Source organism: Andrena cerasifolii, chromosome 6 (assembly GCF_050908995.1).
Source record: "Andrena cerasifolii isolate SP2316 chromosome 6, iyAndCera1_principal, whole genome shotgun sequence".
NCBI lineage: Eukaryota > Metazoa > Arthropoda > Insecta > Hymenoptera > Andrenidae > Andrena > Andrena cerasifolii.
The window spans coordinates 7,945,915-7,971,819 of record NC_135123.1 but is presented as its reverse complement, the minus strand read 5'-3'; the positions used below and the strand labels follow the sequence as shown (position 1 = coordinate 7,971,819).

General features: G+C 49.9%; 2 protein-coding genes and 1 long non-coding RNA gene across 12 annotated transcripts in view; 1 reads left to right on the top strand and 2 right to left on the bottom strand.

Annotated features, from left to right (window-relative positions):
* Positions 1-11,257, bottom strand: part of LOC143369872 (uncharacterized) — a 29,307-nt gene extending 18,050 nt beyond the window's left edge. For 5 of the 6 annotated variants that reach the window (XM_076814301.1, XM_076814300.1, XM_076814303.1 and 2 more), the window contains exon 1: positions 9,588-11,257. The gene's annotated coding sequence lies outside the window, so the exon portion shown is untranslated. Of the gene's footprint in view, positions 1-2,004; positions 2,337-9,587 lie in introns of those variants that run through there. The other variant, XM_076814302.1, reaches the window with a different exon arrangement.
* Positions 11,258-11,402: 145 nt separating this feature from the next.
* Positions 11,403-25,798, bottom strand: Mlt (tubulin folding cofactor E like protein mlt). 5 transcript variants are annotated; one of them, XM_076814310.1, is made up of 6 exons: positions 25,775-25,798; positions 16,308-17,321; positions 14,624-14,793; positions 14,247-14,355; positions 13,983-14,087; positions 11,403-13,723 (listed from the first exon to the last, which is right to left on the bottom strand). In XM_076814310.1, the coding sequence occupies exons 1-6, from the start codon at positions 25,781-25,783 to the stop codon at positions 13,571-13,573; spliced, it is 1,560 nt and encodes a 519-aa protein (XP_076670425.1). In that variant the 5' UTR covers positions 25,784-25,798; the 3' UTR covers positions 11,403-13,570. The 5 variants fall into 5 exon arrangements, with proteins under 5 accessions (XP_076670425.1, XP_076670428.1, XP_076670427.1 ...); XM_076814313.1 differs by lacking the exon at positions 25,775-25,798 and adding an exon at positions 24,283-24,529; XM_076814312.1 differs by lacking the exon at positions 25,775-25,798 and adding an exon at positions 19,681-19,857.
* Positions 22,165-24,663, top strand: LOC143369878 (uncharacterized). The gene is made up of 3 exons (XR_013085517.1): positions 22,165-22,420; positions 22,483-24,274; positions 24,524-24,663. It is a non-coding gene; the product is annotated as an uncharacterized LOC143369878 (long non-coding RNA).
* Positions 25,799-25,905: the final 107 nt, after the last annotated feature.

Below are 25,905 nucleotides of genomic sequence, written 5' to 3'. Positions count from 1 at the left end.
ATTTTTTATTTCAGATGCAGAAGCCTTTAATTTTAGAGAACCTTCGAGTGATGGACAATAACTTAGTTACTGCTAAATATTTTCAAATAAAAAAATTACGGTGCACGGTCCTAGATGCAATCCTTAAAAGGAAAAAGGATTTTCTGAGAAATGTGTTACAGCTTTGGAGTAAAAAATTTCCAAAGACCACCCTTTTTTCGGCCTCCTGACTGAGCACGACTCCTTAAACGCTCGGCTCGCGTGGTTCCCCGTGGAGCAGCCAGGCGGCCGTTGCAGCGTCGACTCGTACCACTCGAGCGCGTTCCGCTCGACCTTCCTCCAAACGCAATTTCGTGCTCCGTCTGACGCGGAGCCGAGCGCACGACTGCGCGCCGCGCGATCGGTGGAAAACGCTGGGGCACAGGGCCGCCGCCTGGTTCGTCCACGGTTCAAAGAGATTAGCGCACGGTCTGCGGCGCGCGTTTTCGGTTACGTTTGTCTAGACTAGCCGTTCGAGCGATCTTCGCGCCGCTTGTACGGCTTGCGCGCCGCAGAGGAACGATGGCAAGCGTCCGAATAGGTGGACGACCTAGGAGAGATAATTCTCGTTTAACGGCCAGTTCCGTGACTGTTCACCCGCGCGACGATGCTGCGAGCGGGTTTAACGACTCGGTCGAGAGGACGGACGTTGATGCGTGGGAGTGGCTCCAGGGGTGCGGGAGCGTGGAACGCTGCCAATATCTGAAGAGTGCCTGTTCCCCGAGGAAGATCGGGGCTTAATTCGAGGGAGGCGATGGGGAACGGGAAGAGATAGAGAGGCGAGCCAAGAGGAACTAATAGCGGACGAGATCCACCCCCTTGCGTCTTCTGGTGACAACGGAACTGTGCGAATGCCCGCCGGGACCCGTCTAGTACACTCTTGTTTATCTGCGCATTCCGATGGACCTAACGAATGCGCTGTCTCTTTGCATCGAACTGTTTCGCGACGAAATAGAGTCGCTGAAATCACCCCAACGTAGAAGACGACTTTGTGACTTTCCCCAGTCAGCGATTTTTGCCCGAAAAAGTCAGGATTTCAACTTTAAATAGCCTTCATTTTGTTTTAAATTAATATTCCGCAAAATTCTCTCCGTCAACCTGAGGATACATTAATATACTAACAAAAACTGTTTTGTCCCTTGATTTTAGATAATCCGCTTCCGAATGGCACTACTCACCGCAAACCCAAATTAAAAAATATTAATAGATCTTCCGATTGACGGAGAGAATTTTCCGAAATATTAATTTAGAACAAAATGGCGGCTATTTAAAGTTGAAATCCTGATTTTTCGCGGGATTTTTGCACGGATTTTCATTATTTTATTATAAAAGTAAATATTTTTCTACGAAAAAATTACCAAATGTTCTTTAAACGTTGCTCTTTAAAGCGCAAAAAGTTCTGTAAAAATCCTCCCTCCTGCATCTTCAAAAAAAATTCACAAACGTTCGCCTCTTTTCGTCCGGCTGACTAGGTACATCCCCTTAAACCTTCCCCAATTTCTTCAGCTGAAAATTTCTCGCTCAGCCTTTGCACAGATCCGTCTCTGCCCGAGCGTCTTCGTTCCACTTCATAAATCGCATCCCGTCCCCCGCGAGGATTTCGGCTCGCGGAGCAGCCGAAGACCAGCCGCAGCCTCCGCGGCGCGGCGGGGAAAGCCGATTTGTGGGGAAGGAAAATGGGAAAACAGGCAGGCTTCGGGTCGTGCTTCTCGAAGCTGTGTACGGCAGCGATCCGCTATAAATAGAAGAGCCTTGTTAGCGGTTGCACGAGGCGCGCGTATGTACTTGTCCCTCCTGTATCGACGCTACACGTAGAGACGCCGGGGCGCGCACCGCTTCCTTCTTTTTTTAAACTCGAAAAAAAAAAAGCTAACCAGCCAACAATCGCACGGACGGACGAAGAAAAAACCGCGCCCCGCTGAATAATGAAACGACACGCGCCCCGCCGCTTTCCGCGATTCACCCACCCCGTTAGCCTCCTCTCACCTTTGACCCCGTCTATGATCTCGTTTCCATTATGTTTTTCCCATCGATTCGTTCGGCGCCGCTCTAGCGGTGGGAGCGCCGCGACCAACGTTCCCCTTTCGAGCGTCGATCGCCCGACGATATCTATGCTGATTCACGCTGATTCACGCTGGCCGGCTGGTAATCATACGCCCACCACTTCCACTACTCGACGCCCGTAAACATCGCACAAAACAGTTCTCCGTTTCGGAGAAATCGAGGAGGAAACTGATCCAACTGCAGCGTTACTTTCCGTAATTCTTTGCCATTAAGTAAAGAGACTAAGGGGAAATTGTTTCTGCACCGCTATCCTGCCACGACTTCCAACGATGAACGATCGAAAATCTCTCTCCGCCGAATCGACAGAGAGAAGCAACTCCGAACGGACGCGCGGGGCTGCGCGCGACTTGGCCGACGCGTCTGTCTATCGCTCGTTATTTCTACTTGCGCGTAGGCGTCTGTATACATTGCCTATTCGGTCGTACCGCGAGTCACGCCCCACCCCGGTAGATTGTGCCTCGTGCTCCTCTCTAATTCACTCGCCAAGGAGGCGCGGAAATTGGGAACAACAGACCAGGGATTGTAACCGTAACCCTAAGCCGGTTCGGTTCTCAGTGCCGTAGACTAACCCGCATAACCGGGTAACCCGAGGCATCCAGGCACAGATTCACCCGGTTAACCCGCTCTCAGAGCGGGTTACAGTGATACGGTAGAGGGAATAGTTTTTACCTAGTTTCGTGAAATAGAGATGTACTTATGAATTTTTATCTCAGAAACTGTATGTCGCATTGTGTTCATTCTTTTTTTATTTTAATGTAGAAGGTTTTACCTATTTGAATAAATTTTTTTGAAATTGTAAATTAATTATTTACCCGATTAATCCGCTTTCAGAGCGGGTTACAGTGATACGGTAGAGGGAGTAGTTTTTCCCTAGTTTCGTGAAATCGAGCTGTACTTATGAATTTTTATCTCAGAAACTGTATGTCGCATTGTGTTCATTCTTTTTTTATTTTAATGTAGAAGGTTTTACCTATTTGAATAAATTTTTTTGAAATTGTAAATTAATTATTTACCCGATTAATCCGCTTTCAGAGCGGGTTACAGTGATACGGTAGAGGGAGTAGTTTTTCCCTAGTTTCGTGAAATCGAGCTGTACTTATGAATTTTTATCTCAGAAACTGTATGTCGCATTAGGTTCATTCTTTTTTTATTTTAATGTAGAAGATCTGACCTATTTGAATAAATTTTTTTTTGAAATTGTAAAATTATTTATGTAACGTCAAATTATAAACAAATTTTTATTTCGCAAATTTCTCCTCGAGAGTGACATGTTTCCAAATTTAAAAAATGACAATATTCTTTGAATTTCGTATACAATAGATGTGTTAAGAAATATTATTCTTATTATAAATAAATAAATTACCTTTCGTCATAGGCCATTCATCCACCATAGTGATGATATATATATCAGTGCAACAAATGCCGCTTTTAATTTAATATATATATATAAAATGTGCCATACTACCAACATGCTGCTATTCACTTCAGAAATTGACTTTTGGCCAGCTTTTCGGGAAAAGGCACCACTGTGCGTCGGGGCGCTTCTATCGGTACGCGCAAGCCTAGACGATCGCGCAGCCGTCCGCTTTATTTATAAACGTCCCTTTCACGTCGGCTTTCGAAATTTCGAACCAATCTGGAAAACTGTTCCGCGGGGACGTAGAATCGCCCGGTAGCAGCGGGAACGCCGCGGTGCGAGCTGCCTTCCCGGCAATCAACGGCCGGCATCGATCGCCGAGTTCGCGCGCGCTATCGAAGGAGATTAATCGTCGATTCGAGCGAGAAATGGCACCTCCGCCCGTTCCCAGCTGGGGAGAAACAAATGGGCGGACATTTCGCGCGGCTCCCTCGCGTTGGCTTTTCACGCGCCGCGATTGAATCACCCGGCCGACCACCCGCGGTCGCGGAAAGATCCTCCGACTGTCTGGCTTCGGGAAACTGGCCGGTGACTTCCAGTAACTTACGTCCGTGAAGCTGGCGAGCCTCGCGGAACGCGACCGACGGTGCACGCGGATTTGGAGAACTGCTCGCGTTCCCGACGGACACCGCCGACTTGCGAGAGCAGACTGGCCGACGTAACGGCAGGACCACGCACGAATTCCTTTCCGAACCGTCCACGGATTTCGGTGAGTCACGCGAGTCACGCGTACTGCGAAGTCTCGAGCGTAACGGCCTGTGCGAAACATTTGATTGCAGTCGCGTTTGGCTGGAGAATTAAGCCTGGCAACAGTTGGGGACCCTGCAGGAGTGAGGTGGGCCATTTCTTCAAGTATTTTTACATTTTTGTAGCTTTTCCGCAAGGTCGATTTTCTTTCAAATATGCTAACTAACAGCTGTGCAAAATTTCAACCTAAGGGGTTGTGCTTAAATTACCTAAATTCCCCCTGATTAGGAGGAAGTCCCCTACGTATTCACAAAGTTTCAGAATTCTTGGAATTTTCGGGTTCGGGATCTGCCCTCGTAAGCGATTAAATAAAAGCGGCCATTTTACAAAGATTGGCTTCGACAGAAGCTTCTCGGTTCCGTGGACACAGGGTTTTTTTTCAGAGGAAGATACCACTCTATCCACTGGGCCACGGTTAGATGAAAATCTGAGCGTTCCACGGAGCCCAGCTCGCGGGATATTTCAATTTGGCGAGCGACGGGGAGGCTGGCCCAGCGAGATTTCATTTCTACCGAGAAGAATCCGCTCGGAAAGGGAAAGTATTCCAGCGGCGTGTCTGTCGCGCGACCGTGTTCTTGCCGACGAGGGGGGCAGGGGTGGGGGATTCTTTCAGGGGCTGCTTCGCGGCTTAATCGACTACCACCCTTTAAAACATCTCGTGACTCGATCGCGCTTCAACCCCCACACACCGCTGCCGCAGAAAGGCATGCACTCTCGATCCATATTCAGCCGCGGCCACATGTTCCGGTCTGTCGTCATCGCCCGTTTCGAAGGAGGCGAGAAAGTGGAAAGCTAATACTCTGCGCGGGCCGCAATATTAAATCTCCATAAAAAACTTTAGAAAAGTAAAAAAATTACGCCAAGTACATGAAATCAAATAAATGACAAAAGATAGAAGATAATAATAATTATAAAATAAAAAAAGACGCGAAATCAAAATGAGCTGCACGTGCATAAAGGTAATGATAAATACAAATAAATATTTTAATACGAATAAACATTTTATGCAGAATACTTGGCGCTGCGTCCCGAATTGGTGCCGCTAAACTGAATAAATATTATTATATTATTAATTGATGACTGGATGATTTTTTCATCCTCTCGGGATTTTTATTTTTTAATATATTGTATTGTCATCCAAACTACGCACGCCTGCAAAGCTTCAAGACAATTGGCTTGGTGGAATTGGTTTAAATTGGTTTTTATCATTTAAATTAAAAAGAAATTCATTTATGTGTATATTTGTAAAAGCACGTTTATAACTTGGTTATAACTTGACGGTAGGCTGTCAAAATTTGGAGTAGATTGCATAGTGTATTATGTTGACGAAAAAATTTCTTGGAGAAGACGCAGAAAAGTCTTAAAATTTCCGACTGATCCATGAGACGATATTACGATATCTCTGTTATGCGCGGACCGATTTTATTGCAATAGGTCTTATTCGAAAGCTTATATGCGGTTTACATTAGAAAAATGCTTTTAAATTTCGAAAATATTGCAGGCGTGATGAGATATCCACGAAATAAGTTTCAGGCTAATTTGGAGTAGCGCGGCGACGAGTAAATGATAGCGGCAGCGACAGTCTTCATACACAGGGTGTCTTTCCTATACTTTCTCTCCTGTACTTGGCATCCAGACACTGCCGCGTCTCTAGATACGCAAATATGCCTACCAATCAAACAATTTAGATTTTTTTCCTCTGTCTTAATTTTAATTTTTACTCTTGAAACAATTATTGCCGAGTCGGTGCTTGGAAAGCCAAATGCCCTCCTTGTACAGAGTGATCGCTTCGACGCAAATTTGACTAAATATAATTTGACTAAAAAGTGTTTCTCCAACGAAAGTTAAATTTTAAAATTCAGAAAATTTCTGCGATGTGAAAATTTCTTGCTTTGCTCATTCGTTAATAATCCAGCACTGGTGGTACCACACCGGTGGTAGAACACCGTCTATTCGTTCGTTGGATATTTATTTCGGGATCACCCGTTACCCGGTGACACGCTAAACTCTCGAGATGTCAGTCACTCGATACCACGTGCACAATCGCGCGAACAGCTTACGCGTGACCTAAAAGCAGCCGTTACCTAGTTACGTCTGTACCCATCATCCCGCAAACACCCTTGGTTTGCTTGGGGAAGGAGCAGCGGTATGTATCGGCGCATTTAAATGCGATGGTCCCTGACCCTTCTGCAAGTTCGCGCGATCAATCACCGGCAATTAGCGAAGCCCTAGTCGAGAGGCTCTCCGCTACGCCCATTAATATCGCAACCGCGCCCAGATTCGGGGAACGCCGGCCGTTCGTTTCTGCTTTTCGAACCTGGGCGGCGGGCGCCTGTTTTCCGCCCGCCTAACCAGCTCCCCCTGCACCGTTGACCCTGCATCGTATATTTGGCCCTCTTCTTTAATGCAAACGCGACACACGACATTTATCGGCGTCGCTCCTGCGCTGGAGTTTCGAATGCCGTTCGATCGATGCGGATCGAAGCGAAATGGGACGGAGTATGTATATTCGAAGCGAGAGGGTCGCTTTAACTTTCTCCTTAACCCATTGACGCACTCGACCGCTCCGCCACTCGACATCCCCCGCTGGAAAGCCGCGGCGTACCCTGTTCCCCAGGACCCGGTTGCGCTCTGAAGGACGCACCGCCGCGGGAGGGTAGCCGCTGAATTTCGAGGGGGTGCAACGACACCGAGGGAAGCCCGGCCGACGCGTGCAGCGCGAAGAAAGGCTGCCTCTGAATGGGGAGAGCTCTCGCTTCGAACAACGAAGACTCGGCGAGATGAAAGGGGCGAGGGAAGAAGCTTTCCCGCGATCCAAATGAAACGGACGATGATCCGTTAAGAAGAGGCAGTTAAAGGGCTCCCCGCTACTTCAGCACTGTCCAGCTCAGAAGTTGTTTATATTTAGTGTACGTGGAAGAGTACTTTGGCGAGTAGAAATGCGGACACGATAGTGATTCACTCGACCCTAAACCTAATCACCTGTTTTCTACTTAAACTAATCGAAAACAGTAAAAAATCTACATCCAGAGCATAATACGTTATCTGCTTTTGTTATTAAATAAGAACTTTTACTGCGAAAACTGTGTTCTGCCCAATTATCGAATACCAATAGCGACGCTGTGCCTTAGCACAACCAGCTAAAACACGGTGGAAAAATCATGAGTCTCGCCTTTTAAAAACTTTTCTCGTTGCATATGCTGCGCATTGATTAGCCCCAGGCTCGTGCACCACTCGCGTAAATGTTCAAGTAATTTAGAATTATTTTCTTGAAACTATAGTACAAACGTAACGCATATAATTATAAGAAAAATACGAAATGAGCAGAAATGGGGGTATGAGCAGAAATGGGGGTATGAGCAGAAATTGGGACACTCCACCCTTATCCGCCACTGTCTCGTTTGCAACTTCCATTTTCTACTCTACGTTTTTTTATTTTCGCGCGAAAAACGTAATTTATTGAAAATATTCCTATTTAAAAATCAATACGTGCAATAGAAAGCACGATTTTTTCAAGCAAGAGATAATTTAAAATGAGATGTGTGTTTTTAATTGAAAGCGATGTCCATCCCCTGCGAGGTGGAGCATCGGTACACACCGTGCATATAACAAATGTTTGCAAATCTTTTAGTTAGCATGCATTTGATCAACTTTGCACGCGAAAGGTGTGTCGGTATTCAAATGAATAAAAAAAAAAATGCCGACAGTGAGATGCGAACTGACGACCTCATGGTTACTAACAAGGGAGGATCTCGAACCCGAAAATTCCAAAAATTCTGAAACTGTGTCAATATGTAGGGGATTTCCATGGGATTAAAACGCAAATTTTGTTTGCTGCCCAGATTCACTCGAACGGGGTGAAATTGACCCCTGAAAATTCGGCTACTTTCTGATTTTGTGTTATAACAAGCGAACTATAAGAGATAGAACAAAAGGTTTCAAGACAAAAGTTACTTCTTTTAATTAGATCTATCATTTGGTGAAAAAAATTATTTTACAGTTCACGACTTATCACACAAAATTGGAAAATAACCGGATTTTCAGGGGTCAGTTGCACCCTATTACAGTGAATTTGGGCAGCAAACAAAAGTCGCGTCGTAATCAGCAGGAAATTTCCTACATATCCACAAAGGTTCAGACTTTCTTGAATTTCCGAGTTGGGGATGTTTCCCTGTAAGTCGGAAGCGCTATCCACTTGCGCACGTTATTCGTTGGTCACTGCTTTCTATAAAACGTATATAAGCGCACTCCAAATTTTTCAAAGTCGATTTTCTCGAATTTGGCTGAAAATCGCGTCCTAATACTTAGTGAAATTAAAGTCCGAGCGAAGACCTTCCACGTACACTAAGTATAAACAATTTCTGAGTTGGACAGTCCCGAAGGTCCCCTTGCGAGAGCGAAGCCGCCGGAGGGAGTCGGCATGCGAGCGGCGAACGCGCTCGAGCTTTCCACGCCGGCGACCATCTCGAAAGCTCTAGGGGCCGGTTAGAGCCCTCAGGTAAATAGCCCCCAACAAGTTTTTCCGCGCTGCTGGGGAGAGGCGCGCGGCTCTGTTAACGTTCCAGGCTTCGCGGCGTATCTGGTGGAATCGAGGCAGGCAGGCTTTTTCAATGGAGCAGGCTCGGCGCGATTGCTGCCCCCCGTGCTAGGCGAGCTGACACGCCAGCACAGGAATATACGTGTCAGGCCGCCCCGTCTCTACGCAACCCTGTTTCCATTATTACTTCGCGCGGAGGGACGGTCAAGTTTATATCGAAACTACCGGCGCTCCCGATCGAGGTAAGATTCGTGCGACTGGCAAGCTCCAACAATGAGGCGCGCGGAGCTTTTGTCCGCGCCGAGCACAAAGGGCGAGAACAGAGCGGAGGAAGATCGGGTTCATTAGTCGGCACAGTTTGCCCCCGCTCGCGAGCGGGGCCAAGCGTTCGGACCTCGCCAGCCAACCGTTAGTAATAAACCGCATCCAACCCTGTCGCGAGCACACCGGAGACTACAGAAGCCCGTGCAGGTCTCGACGGATGAGGGAAGAGTTCCCCTGCAGCTCCGGGGGTGTTCGATCGCCAGGCGTCCACTCGATATATCCGATCGAAGCTGCAGCAACACACCGCTGGCCACGGGTGAGGCGCAGGGGAGAAATAACGGCGAACGCATATTATCGATTAAGGAAGACGGTGTGCAACGACGCTCTAGCCACCGATTGCCGGAGTATCGCAGGGCGCAGAGCGTCCGGATGGATCCTACGGGATCAGTCGTGAGCCGAGCGGATCGATCGGTTAAATCCTGCGTAGCACGGAACGCACCCGTTCAAGCGTGACGGGGGGTGCACGGTGTCTTCACTTACCCCAGTGCCGTGTCCTCCATGCCAGCTATCGGGAAGCAATCGATCCCCGCTGCTCCTCGGATCGTGTCCCGGTTAGATCGCGATCGCTGTCTCCTCGCTGGTCCTCGGGAGCCTCGTCCACAGGCGCCGCGTTTCCTCCGCTTCTGCTCCACTTCTGTCGTTCCTGGGCCAGCAGCGGCTACCGTGGGGTGCACGTCTCTCTCTGCCGACAGCTTACATCTTGACGGTCCGCGCCAGCTGTGTTCCGCAGGAGACACGCTCTCTCGGCCCTCTGCAGCGACACACCACCGCGACCCACGTCCTACTCATGCTCGCCACTCTCTCTTGGCAACGCGCGCGCACCCGCTGCCCTTACCCGCGACCTACGTCGAGCCAGGGATGAAGCCCGACGGTCGAGGGCCATGGGACCGCCGCATTTCCAATTTTTCCTTGGCGATAGGAACGCTGGAGGAGCAGGGGTTGTTTCTTGGCTTCTGTCTCTGCGCGCGCTCCTCTTCGTCCGCTTTGTCGATGGGTAGAATCTTCCCTCAAGTTATCTTCGACTCGTCGTTTGCGCTTAAACTTCGCAAGCCCGTTCACCGACGCCCAGAGGTCTACGCGGGGGTTGGCTCGCGTGGGCCAACAAGTAGACTGCTACGCGAAGCGTTTCGTCGCAAGAGACGGGGCACCGGAATCGATGCGGTCGCCTCTGTGGGTTTAGTGCACAGTAGGGGCGCACGCTCCCCCAGGGTAGGATTAGTCACGATCCCACTCGGTCGTAAAGTTTCAAAGGTAAAAGGAAAAAGGTGGGACCCCGTAACCGAGCTGTCATCTCGTGCCGCTCTATTATTCCGGATCGTATGATCCGCCATGTAATTGAGGAGAATCTCGCGACCGCGTCGATTGTTTACCCCGGCGCGGCACCGGCACAGTCGGCTTGCTTCGATCGACCCGGCCTGGGGGAGACTGATCTGCAAACGATGATAAAACGATCGACAACCTCCGGCAAATTGGGGAAGTCGAACGTTCGCGATTCGTTGATTTCGTGGCCACGGAATCCGCGGGGTAGGACACAGTGAAAGAGCGATGATCACCAGGAGTGATTGTCACCTGCTTAGGTGCGTTTAGTGTACAAGTTCCTCAGACTGTATCACTTTCCCTCTGTTGCTTTTTCATCTCTCTGTACTCCAAAGGCTTTCCCGTCGATAGTAATAATAATAAAAAATAAAAAGGTTGAACCCCTCGCGATTTACATCGTTCCGATTTAATTTAGGCTCCAGAGACGCTTAAAACTACGGTAGAGATTCTACCTCGGTTAAGCAGACTCCGTGTACTGGGTACGCAATCTGCTTCTATGGAGGGTGTAATAATAAAAAGGCGCAGGGCGGTGGGGTTTACGACTCCATCTCTGCACCCGCTAGCGAGTAAAACAGGGCTGGCTAAAACGAGGCGCCCAGTCACCCCTGTAATACGCCGAGAGGCAGCCTGCGCAGAGTCGCTTTCGAGATTGTTGGAAAAGCCTCTGTGTTTTGCATGTAGTTTATTGTCTTACGGTTGACGCTCGAGTCGCGGGACAGGCGAGTGAGTTTCGAGGGCACGGCGTAATCCGCGCGTCGACCAATCGACACGGCGTCGCCCTTAGGGCCGTCGCGGCGCCGAGCGTCGCTGCCCGCGATCGATGCGCTCGCTCGCCGTGCCACCAATAAGGAGTCAGGCGGCCAGCGACGACCACGGCGATGCTCCATTTCGAATACAAAGTTCCCTCGTGCCCCTAGCTGCTCGACGAGCGTCCAGCGTCCATCTGTGACGTGGCGCGCAGAGAAACACGGGCCAGCGTCTCATATAAACATTTTATTTCCGTTAGTACGTACACATTTGCGCCAGCACAAGAAAGGATCGTTATTATATAAAATGAGATTAATGCAGAGTTCCTTTTCCGAGACTAGACACACGATTCGACCGTGGAACTGCAGGGTCGTCGGGGACCAGTCCGTCGAGCGACTGCTCGCAGTCCCGAAACGATCGACGACCCTGAAATCCAACAGCAATGTTCGCCAAGCGAGATCTTTTCAGAGACGCGTCGACCGACTCCTACCCCCCTTGTTCAACGGTCCACCGCCTGTTTCTCCTCGTCCTTCGCGAAGGCTGCACTGGGAGCATCTCCGTGCAAGGATCAACAGCTTCATTGGGGATTCGTTTTAAAGTTATCGCGAATTTTCCAATGATATTCCAATGCACGGGGTCAACGCGCTACCATGAAGAGTCCACGAAGTTGTTCTCGCAGAACCCGGTCTGTCCGAAGTACGCGCGCGTTTATGGTATTTACAGGGCAGTGTTAGAAGTATCCGAGTTACGCTAGTAAAAGGCAGGCACTAAGTGACTCTTCAAGGTCCCACGCTTCGCAAGCGGAATAAGCCGGAACGCGCGACATCCTCGGGGTCTGCTCGCTTCCTAGATCCCTCGCGCCTCATCAGTGTCTACCGATGGATTCTCTCACGTAATTCGATGGTACCGGTCAGAAACCGTGCTTCTGCACAATTCGCAGAATCTCGGACGAGCCAAGGAAACCATAGCTTGCGAAACACGCTTGTAAATCGTCTAGAAGTACAGCGAGTTGCCAACGTTCCGTGTTATCGGCACTCGTAATTCGCGGTTATCGCGCTTGAGTACACACCGAAAATGCACAGAATTACACCACAACTCTCTTCGCGCAATTTCCTGAACATATCTTTATCGTTCCTGATAGAATCGAGTCTTATTCCTTCGTGCTGGATAAAGTACAAGGAAAAAGAATTTCGCCGGTGACTTTTAATATTCCACGATTGCCCCCAGCATGTGGCAAACAGTTCGCTTGTGAGAGTCGAGAGGAAAATTCGGTGCGAATAAACCGAAGCCGCGTGTCGCGTACACTTCACCATTTTTCCAGTCATGCCTTCTATTTTACATCGTCCTGTCCGCGCCCTTTTAAACGTTACCGGCTGCGATCTACAAAAATAGTGCAATCTCTTCGGCAGCCTGAAGATTTTCTCCTCCTTTTTACTATTTCTCCATTTTCTGGGCCGCGCTCGTCGCATTATCCTAAGGTCCGTGACCACGTCACGCTCAAGCTCAGCTCCCTGCTCTCTTCCTCGAGCGTCCTTACCGTTGGAAAACATCGATTAACAAACTGGAGCGAACGCTTCGCTATTCAACGTCCCTGCAGCAAGCTCACTCCACGTGCATGTGTCCTATGTCACTTTGACTAACGCGTCCAACGTCGCGTCGATTCGCTGGCACCCCATTCGCGACGGAACGAGAGAGCGAAGTCTACGAGAATCATCTTCTCCCGCTGCTTTCTCGAGCGCTCACGACCGACTCGCTAAGTTCGCCTCTTTCCCTGTACAGTAGTGAGACGCATCGACTTGCGTGTCCCGGGGCCAACAGGCAACGTCTGCTACGCGTAAAACAATCGGTAAAGTCGAACACTACTTGGCTAAGTACCGTACGCTTTCCTCCGCATGCTCGTCTGCCGTCTACGCTAACGATTAGTGGCGAGGCTTCGAAGAAGAGTCGCAAATCCGTCGAAAACGAAAAGTGAACGTCACAAGGATACGGGGGTGCATACGCACGTCTGCGCGTACAATCCCAAAGCTGCCGTTCAAAGGTGTCCCTACTCGACGAACGTGCGCCGAGGAATCCGTGAAAACTGAGACTCGCGTCGCTCGGCTCCTAATGACGCGTTACAATGCTTCTCAACCCTGAAGAATCGATGATAAATATACAATCGCTAAAACAATTACACCGCGTGTGTATGCGTGTCTGTGTGTATGTGTATATATGTTTGTGTATATATGTATGTATATATATACATAAAAAAAAAATCCCAAGTCTGCCCCCATCGTCGATTCACGACCGAGGCCCGCGCCCTCGGGACCGCCGAGTCGCGGATCCTGTTAACGGAGATTAGATCCCGACGATCGTCAGGTATGCTTCGCGTCGTCCGATGACTCGCTGGCGAACCTTCTTCAGGAACGAATGGAAGACGTGGTCGAGGACGTCGACACGAAACGATTCAGCTTGCTGTCGATGATGATCTCGTCGCCGTTGCGGATGTTGTACCGATAGAGCTGCTTGTTCGGGTACAGCATCTCCTCCGGCCCGTACTGCGCCTTCATCACCTTCAACAGATAGCAGATTAAAAGGCTTCGGTCCTTAGGCCACCGTCTAACAAACTAATTTCACCTGCGACCGTGACTTTGGTTAAACGCTTCGGGAAGTTGACAGGATGCTGGGGATCGAGGAGGTGCGAGGAAAGGATTCGGCTGGAGGGGCTTTCATATGCTGATTTCGCGTCTTTTAAGGGGCCTCTCGAGGAACCAGACGTTCTGGAAAACAGAAAACGGCCCTCTAAAGTAAAGCGAGGACTGGACAGTTCACCTGATCCACGTAGAAGAGTCTCATCCTGTTCGCCGGGATTTTCACCATGGTCTCCAGCTTGGTTTTCAGCTCGAAAACCGTTCTGTACACGTCCACCGATCGCACCTACGAGCACCAGCAACGTTACGGTACATACATCTGAAGTGGTTCGAGGCGCGGTGAACGCGCGGCAACGAGAAAGCAGCAGACTGACCGCGGTCAGTTCGACACCCCCCGATATCTTGCGGTTTAAATACTGGCGATTATCTTTTGCAGGGAATTTACCTCGACGAGGTCTCCGTAAGTGAACGTGACCTTGACCCTCTTCTCGGGCTTCAGGTCGACATGTACCAGAGGGTCCAGTTTTCCGTGAATAGCCACCAGCTCGGAGTACCTGAAAACGTTGGAGCAGGGTCAAGTTGGGGCTGGCGACGAGACCGACGATGGCCGTGAAACTAGAATAGCTTTATGGGTTCTGCTTCGTCCGGAATAGAGGCGACAAAAGCCGAGACCCGGCAAGGAAACGGGGAACTAGTCGGGGCTGGTGCGCGAATGGAAATCGCAGGCCAGGTGTCGGCGAGCGTAGAAATGGTAAAGCAGGAAGCAGGCGCGGCGCGTGAACTAAGGAGCGATGAAAGATCGCCGCGGAACGGGGTTACCACCTTTCGGGCCTGTCCGCTTCCGGCTTGTCCATGTAGTAGCGGATGAAGGCCCTCTCGGCGTCCTCGCGCTCCTGGGACGAGATCACGCCGCCGCCGTTCAATGTCTCGACGTTTGGAAGCCTGGCGATCAAAAGCTGCCGCCTCTCGTGCTCCGTGTACTCTCGAGGACTCTGCAACGCGTTTAAAAATACAGAGGCGAAATAACGTTACCGCGCACTTAAGGAGGAACACCACTGTGACGGCCGGAAAAGTAGGCCATTTTTATGAATTTTTTTCAGGAATAATATACAATTTTCATAGAAAATTTTTATTGCCTACCTTTAGTACGCTGTCTGAAGAGACTATACAAAAAAATAAATAGAAAAACATCCATAAATTTTAATATATTAATTAATCTTCTAGACCCCCCCGACGCGAGATGATCGAAAGTGTAACTATGGAACAGCTGGTCCGAAATCAAATGTAATTTTTTTTTATAAACTATATGAGTGTAGTTTCCGTTGTACGTACCGATTTCTTAAACAAATTATTTTTGTAAAAATGGTGCGCTTTACAAGAAAAGTTTAAAAAATCCTCGAATAAGATGGACAGTTTTTCGAGCGTATTTCATAACATTTGTTTTCAATCAAAGAATCCGTACGTACAACGGAAACTACACTCATATAGTTTATAACAAAAAAATGAAATTTCATTTCGGACCTGCTGTTCCATAGTTACACCTTCGACCAGCTCGCGTGTGGGGGTCTAGAAGATTAATTAATATATTAAAACTTATGGATGTTTTTCTATTTATTTTTTTTCTATAGTCTCTTAAGACAGCGTACTAAAGGTAGGTAATACAATATTTCTATGAGAACTGTAAATTATGCCTGAAAAAAATCTTAAAAATGGCTTACGGAGTCGGCCCTCGGTAGATTCCCCTGGACGCAACGTCAAGCATTTCAAAGCCGATTTTCTCGAAAACGAAGCGCGATATCAAAAAATGTTATTCCTCTTTCTCGACTAATTTATTCGTTATAAGTGAAAAAGAAAGAGTAACTATTTTCCATATCGCGCGTCGTTTTCGAGAAAATCGACTTTGAAATTCCACCGAAGAATATCCAGGCGAGCAGAGTGAGCGGTTGAAATCCAGAGGCTGAGTAAGTTTTCGATTAAGATTAGGACTTCGGACCACCGGCATCTGCCCGTGCAGATTGTTCTTCGAAAGGCACGCGCGCGGATTCGTTTAAAGCGGTTGATTTGGTGCCAAGATTTCGGGCCGGTACAGCTAAAATGAACGGATTTAGTGGCGCATACTAGACCGAGCTGTCGTAACGTTTTCTCGTCTCAGCGGCGTTCCTTTTATTGGTTCCGTTACCGCGAACGGAAGACTGTTCGAAATCGCGCTCCCACAGCCGTCCTTCTAAAAATAAAGCCGTCTGTGGATCGAGAGGCTGATGGTACCCTAAATCATCTGAAGCCCGTTCGGGCGCGAGATCACCCTCGCGAGCGAGGTGCATTTAATAAATCAATTTGTCCCTCGACTCGTTGCTCCCGCTTTTAACCGTCTTACAGAGTGTCCGCAACGAATCTGGGTCGCGCCTGAGTAGCGCCAGATGTACTGTGCGTTGGAACTGGCTCGATTTTGTCTTAGACACCTTCTTCCCTGTGGACGCGAGTACAGAGAGAGGATCTAGTCGTTCACCTCGAAAAGAGGGCAGCCCTGAATCCTGAGGGACTTGAGCGCTGGAAACCTGGCCAGTCTCTCGACGTCGTCCCAAGTCGACAGCAAAGTGCCGTTCACGTTGAGGAACCTGAGCTTCCTGAAGGGGTCGTGGGGGGACTTGATGGTGTTGCCGCTGGACTCTGACTCCGACTCGGACCTATCGTAATTGACCTTGCTCTCGGCGAATATCCTGTTGCCCTTCTCATCCGCGGAGGTGTTCTCGTCCAAGTTGTTCATGTTCTCGTTGTCCTGGCTGACGTTCTCCGGGTCCTTGTTCGGGCAGGGCGCCTCCTCGTCGTTCGAGTTGCTGTTCTCGCCTAGGTCCAGCGACCTGATGGGACACTCCGCCAGGACCAGGCTCTCCAGGTTCGGGAAGATGTAGCCGAGCTTCGAGGTCTCGTTCCACGCCTCGACCGGGTTCCCGGTGAAGTGGAGCTTCTTCACCGAGGCGTTGCCGTTCTCCGGCTTCTGGTGGTCGATGTCCACGGTTCTGTACTCGTTCAGGGAGAGATGCAGCTCCTCCAGGTTACGGAGCAACCGCACCAGGCCCTGCACCGTCGACCAGGACACCCTGGTGCCGTTGAGCACCAGGTTCTTGAGCAGGTCGTAGCTGCCGTGCTTGATCTCGAGCACCTCCGCCAGGCTGTTGAAGCTCAGGTTGACGAACTTGATCTTCGGCATGTGCTGCAGGATCCCGAACACCTCTGTCCATTGCGAGAGCTTGTTCTGCGCTAGATCCAGCTCCTCCACGTTCTTGCACTTGCTGCGCAGCTTCTCGTCGTCGTTACCGGCCGACTCGATGTCGCAGTCCTGTAGCACCAGCAGGGCCGGCACCGTGTGCCGCGGGGACTTCTTCGGTATGAAGATGCTGACCGATAGGGCGGCCTTCGGCGAGCTGGACTCCGTCTCCTCGTCCGTCAGGGAGCAGTCGGTCGTTGAACCGCCGTACTTCAGCTCCAGCGCTTCCAGCAACGACGGCATGTTTACTGCATTCTGAAACAGACCATCGTTTCACGCTTCCGTCGGGCTTAACACGCCGCCACTAGAAAATTAAACGGCCATTGTTCCTCGGGTTACGAGGGCTCGCGAGCTTCCCCCCCGGTCGATCTAACTCTGTTCTCCTTCCCTCGCGATCCGACTCCCCCTCGATACTCGCGCAGGATCAACGACGGCGAGGGATCTACCTCGCAGTGGATGGGAGGGTGCGGACAAAGGGGAGCCCCCTTCGCAGCGGCGCGGCACAAGGTGCCTTTGTCCGTCGGGGACAGAACGGACGGGAGGAAGAAACGCGCGAACCGGGCATCCTCGAGGAGTATCTGGTCTGACCATATCCGCTAAGGTCACAGCATTGTCTTTTTGCGCGGCGGAAAACCGGTACCGGGTCCCTGCCGGTCGTCGCTGGAAAACGATTCCGCGGCCGAGCTGAGCTTCGCCCACGCGACTACTCTATCAGCTATCTCGAACAGCTCGGGAGGATCGTTGCGCTGGCACCACCGCGGACAAAGGTGCCACGGAACGGTTTCTCGGCGCTGCCCTCCAGCGGTCTTAGCGCGAGGATTGCGGGGAACCAAGGTATAGTGCCTCTACGAGCTATAGTGACTTAGGTGTGAGGCCACTCCGCGGGGTCTTAACCGATATCCTGCTGGGTATGGGCCGCTAAACGTGACCTCTAGCAGGACTGTGTTTAGGGAAGACCGGGACAAAACCGGGGCCCTAAAGATTAAGTGTTACAATTTCGATTTTAGTAAAATAAAAAAGACATTGATTGTCATTATTAAAAGACATCAATTAAACTTTGCTACTGGCTATTAAAAATTCTCTCGTTGTCAGCACATATTAAATACAAATCCGTTGTGGTAAGGTATATGCACAGCATTAGAACAGTTGTAATATAAATTATTTTATGTTAACAACTTATTTTAAATTAAAGTCACTGCATGCTTCAGGTAATTTTGGAGATTTTACCCTTTAGGACCCCGGTTTTGTCCTGGTCTCCTCTAAATACAGTCCTGCAAGAGGTAGTAGGGGGGTGTATTTAGCGGCCAGTACTCAGCAGGGTGTCGGGTAAGACCCCGCTGAGGGACTTCACACCTAAGTCGCTATATCTCGGATAGGCACTATACCCCCGGAGTCGGCGCGACGGAAAGCAGCGTCCGTCGAATGGAATGCGGCAGTTTCTGCTTCGAACACTGCCCGTGGAAGAGAACGAAAGAAATGGAGAGAGAAGAAAGAGGAAAGAAAGGGAAGGAAAAGTGGGAGGGTGCAACGGACCACGACGGACGAAGACGGACGATTACGGAATATCCCATAGTGAACGCGGGGTGGTAGGAATGTTACGTGAATTTTTGGCGGTGCTCCGACGTGCAAGTAGAGGAACAACGCGCAAGCGACTCCTGGACGCGGTGTCCAAACGGCGTCCTCCTCTCTGTTCGCGGCGAGCTTCTCGAGCAGCAGCACGAGGTCTGCGACGCTTTCTAACGTTCCGCGGGATTCTTCCGCGGCCGTGGACGGCGCGCTTTCCACGAGAAGAGAGAAAGAACCGCCGTGGACGATCGAGGGACGCGCAACGGCTTCATCCCCTCGGGAAATTGCACGATCGAGAGGAGAGGCGATTGCGCGCGCTGTGATCCGCTCGACGAGCGCCCAGAGAGGAGTAGACCGGCGTAATAGTCGTTGCATTACTCCCTGGCTTCCCCTACGTAATCGCGATATCGGTTCAACGGCCATGCGAAATTAACTTTCTCCGGTACGGACCACGGGCCTGCCAACGAGAAGCCCGATAGAAGCGGCGCAGCGCACCGTGCTCTCCTCGCCTGATACCCGCCTAGCGATGTCCTCGACACGGCAACGATCAACCGCTGCCAGAGCCTCGGACAGTTCTCCATCGCGGAGTTCGCGAATAAGAATTTATTCCCTATCCTCGAGTAACTTATTATTCGATATTTTAATCGAATAAGGCCCAGCTAGGTCCCATCGTCTATCGTTCTACTCGCTACCGATTAACCCCTTCCCCCCATTAGCTGTATAAAATATAAAAGCTAGGGTCATATCCTTCATCCTTTGAATATTACTTTCAACTAGGTAAGTACCTGCGCTGCTTCAAAAACAGAGTGTATTCCAGTGTCTAACAATCTAACCGTATCAATGTATTAGAATTATCCAGTCGCGCACCCAGGGGGGAGCAAGGGGCCCTGACACCCCTCCAAAGAAAGAGGAAAAAGCAGATTAATCTAACCTCGACTGCAGTAATTTAAGAGCTTCGCAAAAAGAAAAGAAATCGGGATTTTATTTCTGAAATAAATTTGTCAAATAAACAGATTAAATCCTAAGTGCGCTACTGGAATGAACTAACTGATTGTATGGGTAGCCGATCTTCGGGAGGGGGGTTTAAGCGTTGGTCGAGATCTTGAAACGCAGGCTTCGAATTGCCATCGCTAGCAGCTCGTTCGAGTCTAGGTACAACAGGTCGATGCGATTGGTCATCGGGTGCAGGGTGGTCCAGGAGCACGGAAGGTCCTTGGTGGTAATTTTGCTCGGGGGCTGAAAGCCGAACATCGAATATTACTGGATATTAAACGCACTGCGTGGAGAGAGCATGGAAACGCAAACGCTCGAACAAATATGCAAAGCTATCCTAATGAAATTACACAATGCGCTCCGTTGCATCACGTGGCCGCAATGTTCGTTAACTGTTCTAGCATCGAGCACGGTAACGACGCTAAAACGCGAGCACGCTACTTTCTCCCCGGCCGACGATTTCATGCGCGAAATATACACGACGGTTAGGCGTCGGCTAAGCCCCAGCAAAATCCGCACGGAGATCCGAGCGGAAACCTGTTTTCCCAAGGAAACGATTAAAAGGCTCGCTGGAAGTAGCCGAACACATTCGGAGAGGAGCAGACTTTTTTTCCAGCGAGAAATAGTTGCTAGGAGAAATCCCCACCTTTCGGTAGAGCGATATTTCATCGGAACTTTCTTCGGCGCATTTTTCTGGACTCCCAAGCTGCTGGGAAACCGCAGAGATGGGCAATTCTGGGTGAAAGTTCTCCTCGAACCAATTGTTTGAATAAAGTACATCACCTCCTCCCGTATTTACTTGCCACCCTACTCGATCGCGCTTCCTTAATGCGAGCAACGCGTTACGGCGCAGTTAACAGGTTAAAATCGGGCAGGCGCGCGCGAGTGGGCCGAACAGCTGACGATCCTACGCGTTCCAGAAGCGAAGCGTGGTTCAAAGGCGTTAGGGTGCGCTTAGATCGCCGCAACGAGTCGAGCAAGAGACCCTGCCTGCGCTCGAAATCAAAAAGAAATGGCCCTCGAGGCTCGCTGCGTCTTTAATTTCAGATCCCAAGTAAAAAATTAACGCGCACGCGTGCAACCACCGCAGCCTTCCCAAATGGGAGTCTTTATCGCGCGAGTTCCCTTCGCATCAAAACCAGAGTAAATTTCGATCAGCACAGTTCCACTGCGAGACCAACTATTCCCAGGAGTTCGCATAATGTCGCAACAGCGTGAACGCACCCTAACTTTCAGCGCAACGTGTATCTAAATATACGTTGGCGGTGACGGTTACGAAATGTCAGGCAGAAGCTGCCGCGTAGTGGGTCAGTCGGGAACGTAGTAGAATCTCGCGTGATCGGTCCCCCGAGAAGCGAGACACCGCTGCTGAACACTCGAAGATCATTTCTACGAGGCGACTGCACCCTCCCCGCGTCCTCTTGTCGTCTGAAGTACATTAGAAACGGCGTGCATTACCGCAGCGAAGCGTGACGGGGGAAAAATGACCGAAGAGAATCCGCGAGATTTCGGATTCCTCGGGCAGGAGGATACGTACAACGCTCGCCTCGACTGTTCCGTGGCCCAAGGACTTAGAAAGTTAACGCGAGATATAGGTACGAGGCAGAAAAGACTGGGCCGCTCTCCAGAACGGGTGTACCATTATGTTCCACCGTGCCTCTCCGGTGCCGATTTTCGTGCAGTCGCTGCAATGAGAGAAAAACAGCGATAAACGATACTTTCTAGCCACAGGGGAAATGAGGTGGAGCGATGGAGTGTTTGGCTGCGCGATTTCCTCGTTTCAAAGTACATAGTCGCGGCTAAGAAATTCGTTGTACCAGTCGCGGCAGGGTCGGTGGGTAACTCGGAGACAGAGGGGATCGATGGTGATCTATATCCTCCTTCGTTGCTGGACAGAAGCTGATGACATCGATAACGCAGCAAGGGGAGAGTACAGCGCGAGTTTCTGGTGTGTGCTGCGCAAATGCTCTCCCGTCTCGGAATATTACTCGGTTGGCCAAGGTTGCCGTTCGCTCCGCTCGCGACCCGAGCATCATGCACGTGTGCAGAGATACATATATCTGCCGGCAGGCACTTACAGAGAGGCGCACCTACACACGCGCACAAACGCGCCCGTATTTACGGTGTGCACGCGTGAATCTATCTCCAGATATATATATATATGTACACGCGCTGTCCCAACTGCGCGCCACGAACGCAGACGTAACACCGCGATCCCTATCAGAAGTGAGGCTAAAATGCGACGCAGCCGCTGCGAGGAAATCGATTTCGAGCGTGTGCACTTTATCGATAGATACGTGTCGCAACCAACGGCGTGGAACACGTGTCAGTGTTTCCCAACCGTCTCCCTTTCGACTTAAATCGATTACTCGCGCGTCGAACTTGCTTCACGGCTAGTCAGCGCTCGCACGAAGCACGATTCCAAGTTTCCAGCGACCTTGAGTCGCTCGGGCTGCCACGTCGATAAGAACACTTGCCAGCCTGACCGTTACGAGGCAGGTTTACCTTTCAAACTATGCAGGAAGTTAGACACCGGCTGTTGATCACTGTCGAGGTGTCGTTGTTTGGCTGCTTCGACTAGACAGATCTATCGGTATCGGCGCCGCAGGAACAGCAGAGGACGAGACCTGAGATTGGGCAACGCTGTGCGCGCATGCACCTATTCTTTGTTCGTATCGCGGCTTTTAAGAGCGGGTCTCGCATCGGTGCACGGCAATTATTATATCGATGTGTGTGTGTGTAAAAGTCGAGAGATACATCGGACACGGTACAATGTACCGAGGCTCTGCCTTCCGGTAAGTGTGTCAGATCGACGATGAAAAAATATAAAATATCTAAAAATCTATTGCGATCACAGACTCTGGTAGCCTGCGAAACGGATGGACCGACGAAGCTTTCTTTCGTCGAACGGTGGCGTCCGTTCCGCCACGAAACTTGTTTCGAACGGCGCGCGCAAAAAGTGGACCGCTGATTCCGAGAAATCACTTTCCTCGTGGCGGAAAAAAAAAAGGAGGATCGCAGGAAGTTCCTCGACTTCTTTTAGAAAACTCGTCGATAAGGAACGAGGATAAAACGGAAGCTATCCGTAACGTTTACGCTACCGCGGAGCGGGAGCGCTAATTAGTGCCTCCTATCCAAGCATCTATCGAGTTCTAATGTGGAAAAACAAACCGAGCAGAAGTCGAAGGGAGCGCGGAGATCAGCCACGCGGGCTGCCCCGACGACAATGGACGCTGAAAGGCGCTGCCTGCTTTCTAATCATTTATTTGCGCGGGGGTATTTTCAGCGCCGAAAAGCGCCCGCTATTAACAACCGCGGTGGTGTTACAGAAGCGTTATTCCTGGAGGCGAAGCGCTTTCGTTTACATAATGCACGCTTCTTCCGTAAGCTAAGCCCGGTTGACGCCAATGGAGCACTGCCGAGCAAACATTTCGGACCAGCGTGTTACCGCGCAACTTTTACTTTATCAAGGGAGCTTAAAAATCGTCCGCGAACGAGCTTTTACCTAACCTGTCCAATGATGCAAGCCAGCAGGAACAATTTCAAACGAGCATACAGGTACGTCTGAGCGACAGCAAAAGTACGATGAACACAATGACTCCAGACGCCACTGGAGACTGCATATATTTCGCGTTTCCTTCCTTATGCCCGAACCGACGTGTCAAAGTACAGTTCCTTTCAATTGCGTCGGCCTTGAGGTTCGTACAGACAAGGAACGACGCAATTCTCACGGACGCGTGCTCCTTTGTTCCCTCCGAAGCCTCTTTTACGGTCCATTATCGTTCAACTGCGCTCTAATGTCTAAGAGAAAACGAGACCCGCTAACCTGTCGCAATTAACGACTACTTGTTACTCGCTCGACTCTTTATTCCCGGGGAACTGTGTCGCTGTCGCTATCTACGATGGGCGAGCGTATGTAGAAGTTACGAAAAGCCCTTGTACCTAGCGATCGACAAAACGCTGTTCCCATCGTCGATAAATCAGGTAACCCTTTCGACACGGACTAAGCGAGATTTCTTAACGGACACCGAGATGCAGGCGGGAGATAAGGAGGAAGATTGCGACAGGGAATAAACTGGTTCGAGGAAACGGCGTTGCAATTGGGATACGACGCTAGCAGCTGTGAACGCACGCTGGCTAGAACACCGCGGATCCCCGTTTCCCGTGCGCGTACAGCTGATAGTGATTATGTAAGGCTCGAACGCACAACGCGTAGCAAAATACTGTCCACGCTATCTGGCGCATCCCCGAACGGTTATTCGATGCGGTAGAAAAAAATCTGGAAGAGACAGCTACCATGGCGCAGTAACGTCTGAATCTGAATCACGGATCTGCCAATTTTGACAATTCGGAGAGACGCGTCCCTCGACATGCAAACACGCGAGCACGGAAAGAGAACGCAGGCCAGAGATTCGGCTTCCGTAATGCGATATAGGAGGCGTATCGAGAGATGTCGCGATAAAGAGGCGGAAAAGAACGTCGCTCGTAGGTTGGAGGCTAGGGTGGATCGATCGAGCAGAGGTTCGCGAAGATTAGAACGGGAACGGAATTAAGACGCGTTGGACGAGAATACCGCCAAGTAATCGGGTCAAGGATCACGGAGAAACTACCGCACGTATATTGGGATCGAGGTGGGACGCCTGTCACAGGTACTCACTGTTTTCTCTGTGTATTGCAGCCCTTCGTCCACCGATGTACCTCCGCGTGTACCTTCTGGGAGGTTACGGGGATTATATCCTGGGTGAGATGCACTCGCGATTTATCGGCACGATCACGGAAACGAGATCGGTTCGATGGGTGATCGAAGGGGGGTTAGGAAAGGAGTGGTGTCGCGTACGGACACACGAACGTGCCGCTCGCCGTCCACCGTTGAACTGATTTCTGCCTCCTTTGTTTAGTAAACAGAAACAGCTGAGCCGCGCTACTGGTTACGAGGTGGTGGGAGCTGGTTCCTCTCTTCCCGCACAGCGATGACCACACGGCGCAGGCACGCTTCTTGGTAAAAAGATCACGTGGGCTTCGACGCTCGACCAATCCGAGTGCTCTGCTCGGACAGGGCCGTGTCGCGACCACAAACCGCTGGATTATTTCGTATCATGAGAATTGTAATGAAGTATGACCACTACAAACCTTTTTGTCGTTACACGCGTAGATATTCAGTTTTAGGGAAATAAATTTCTTTTCCTCCTATTCCCCAATGGCTTTTAGTAATTTATAGATTCCTGAGGAAAGGGACGTTTTTCTGTAGTGACAGGGGTGATTAGATTCAGATCAGATTAGATTAGATGAATAAAACATACAAGGGGAGGTAAGGGGTGTGGTAGACATCGATTTTGATGAGCCTTAGCACGATGGATCTACGTGGAAAATAAGTAAATAGGTGTCCGAGGGTTTAAGCCAATAGGCCTTAATAATAGAGATATTTACATGTAAATTATTAAACACTTCATGGTGGTCGTGGGGTTTCAGAGGGTAAAAATCCCATACTACCCTGGCGCTGCCGGAGGATTCCCCTCTGGAGGCGTCATGGTGCCTTTTGATGATTTCCCCACGTCAACCTTTAGAGGGCCGGGATTTTTTCATTGAAATCGTAAATTTTATTTACTTAAAATTAGAACAAAAATTTATAAAAAAAAAATTATTTTTTGTAACGTGGGGAAATCTCCAAAAGGCACCCCGACGCCTCCAGAGGGGAATTCCCCAGGGGAACCAGGGTGGTGAGGGATTTTTACCCACTAAAAACCCACAGCCACTATGAAATGTTTAATAATTTACACCTATTTACTTATTTTCGATATAGATCCATCGTCCCAAGGCTCATCAAAATCGATGTCTACCACACCCTGTCCTCCCCTTGTTAATAATAATGTAGGATCTTTACGCATTCTCGGTGAAATGATTGAAATAGGACGTGCTAGGAATTTCAGTGTCAAGGAGGAAGAAATCGATTAACGCAATGGATGACGATTTCGTAAATGCATCGATTGCGAAATGCGTATCTATAATTCACCGATGGCGTGCATAACAGAGATTATGTAACATCATCGAGGAATGCCGTTAGAGATGGTGTTAGGCGTGTAAACTCGGGGTTCGATGGGTGACGTTGCGCTACCGCCACTTGCAACCTGTTTTACCGTTACCGAACTTACCCAAACCATAGACGAGGTATAAAATAGATTTAACATCCAATGGAATTTCGCGGCAAGGTTTTCTGGGTGTTCAGAGCCCCATTACCATTTCCCTGTCACGTGCAACTCACCAGTAGACTACAGAAACAGAT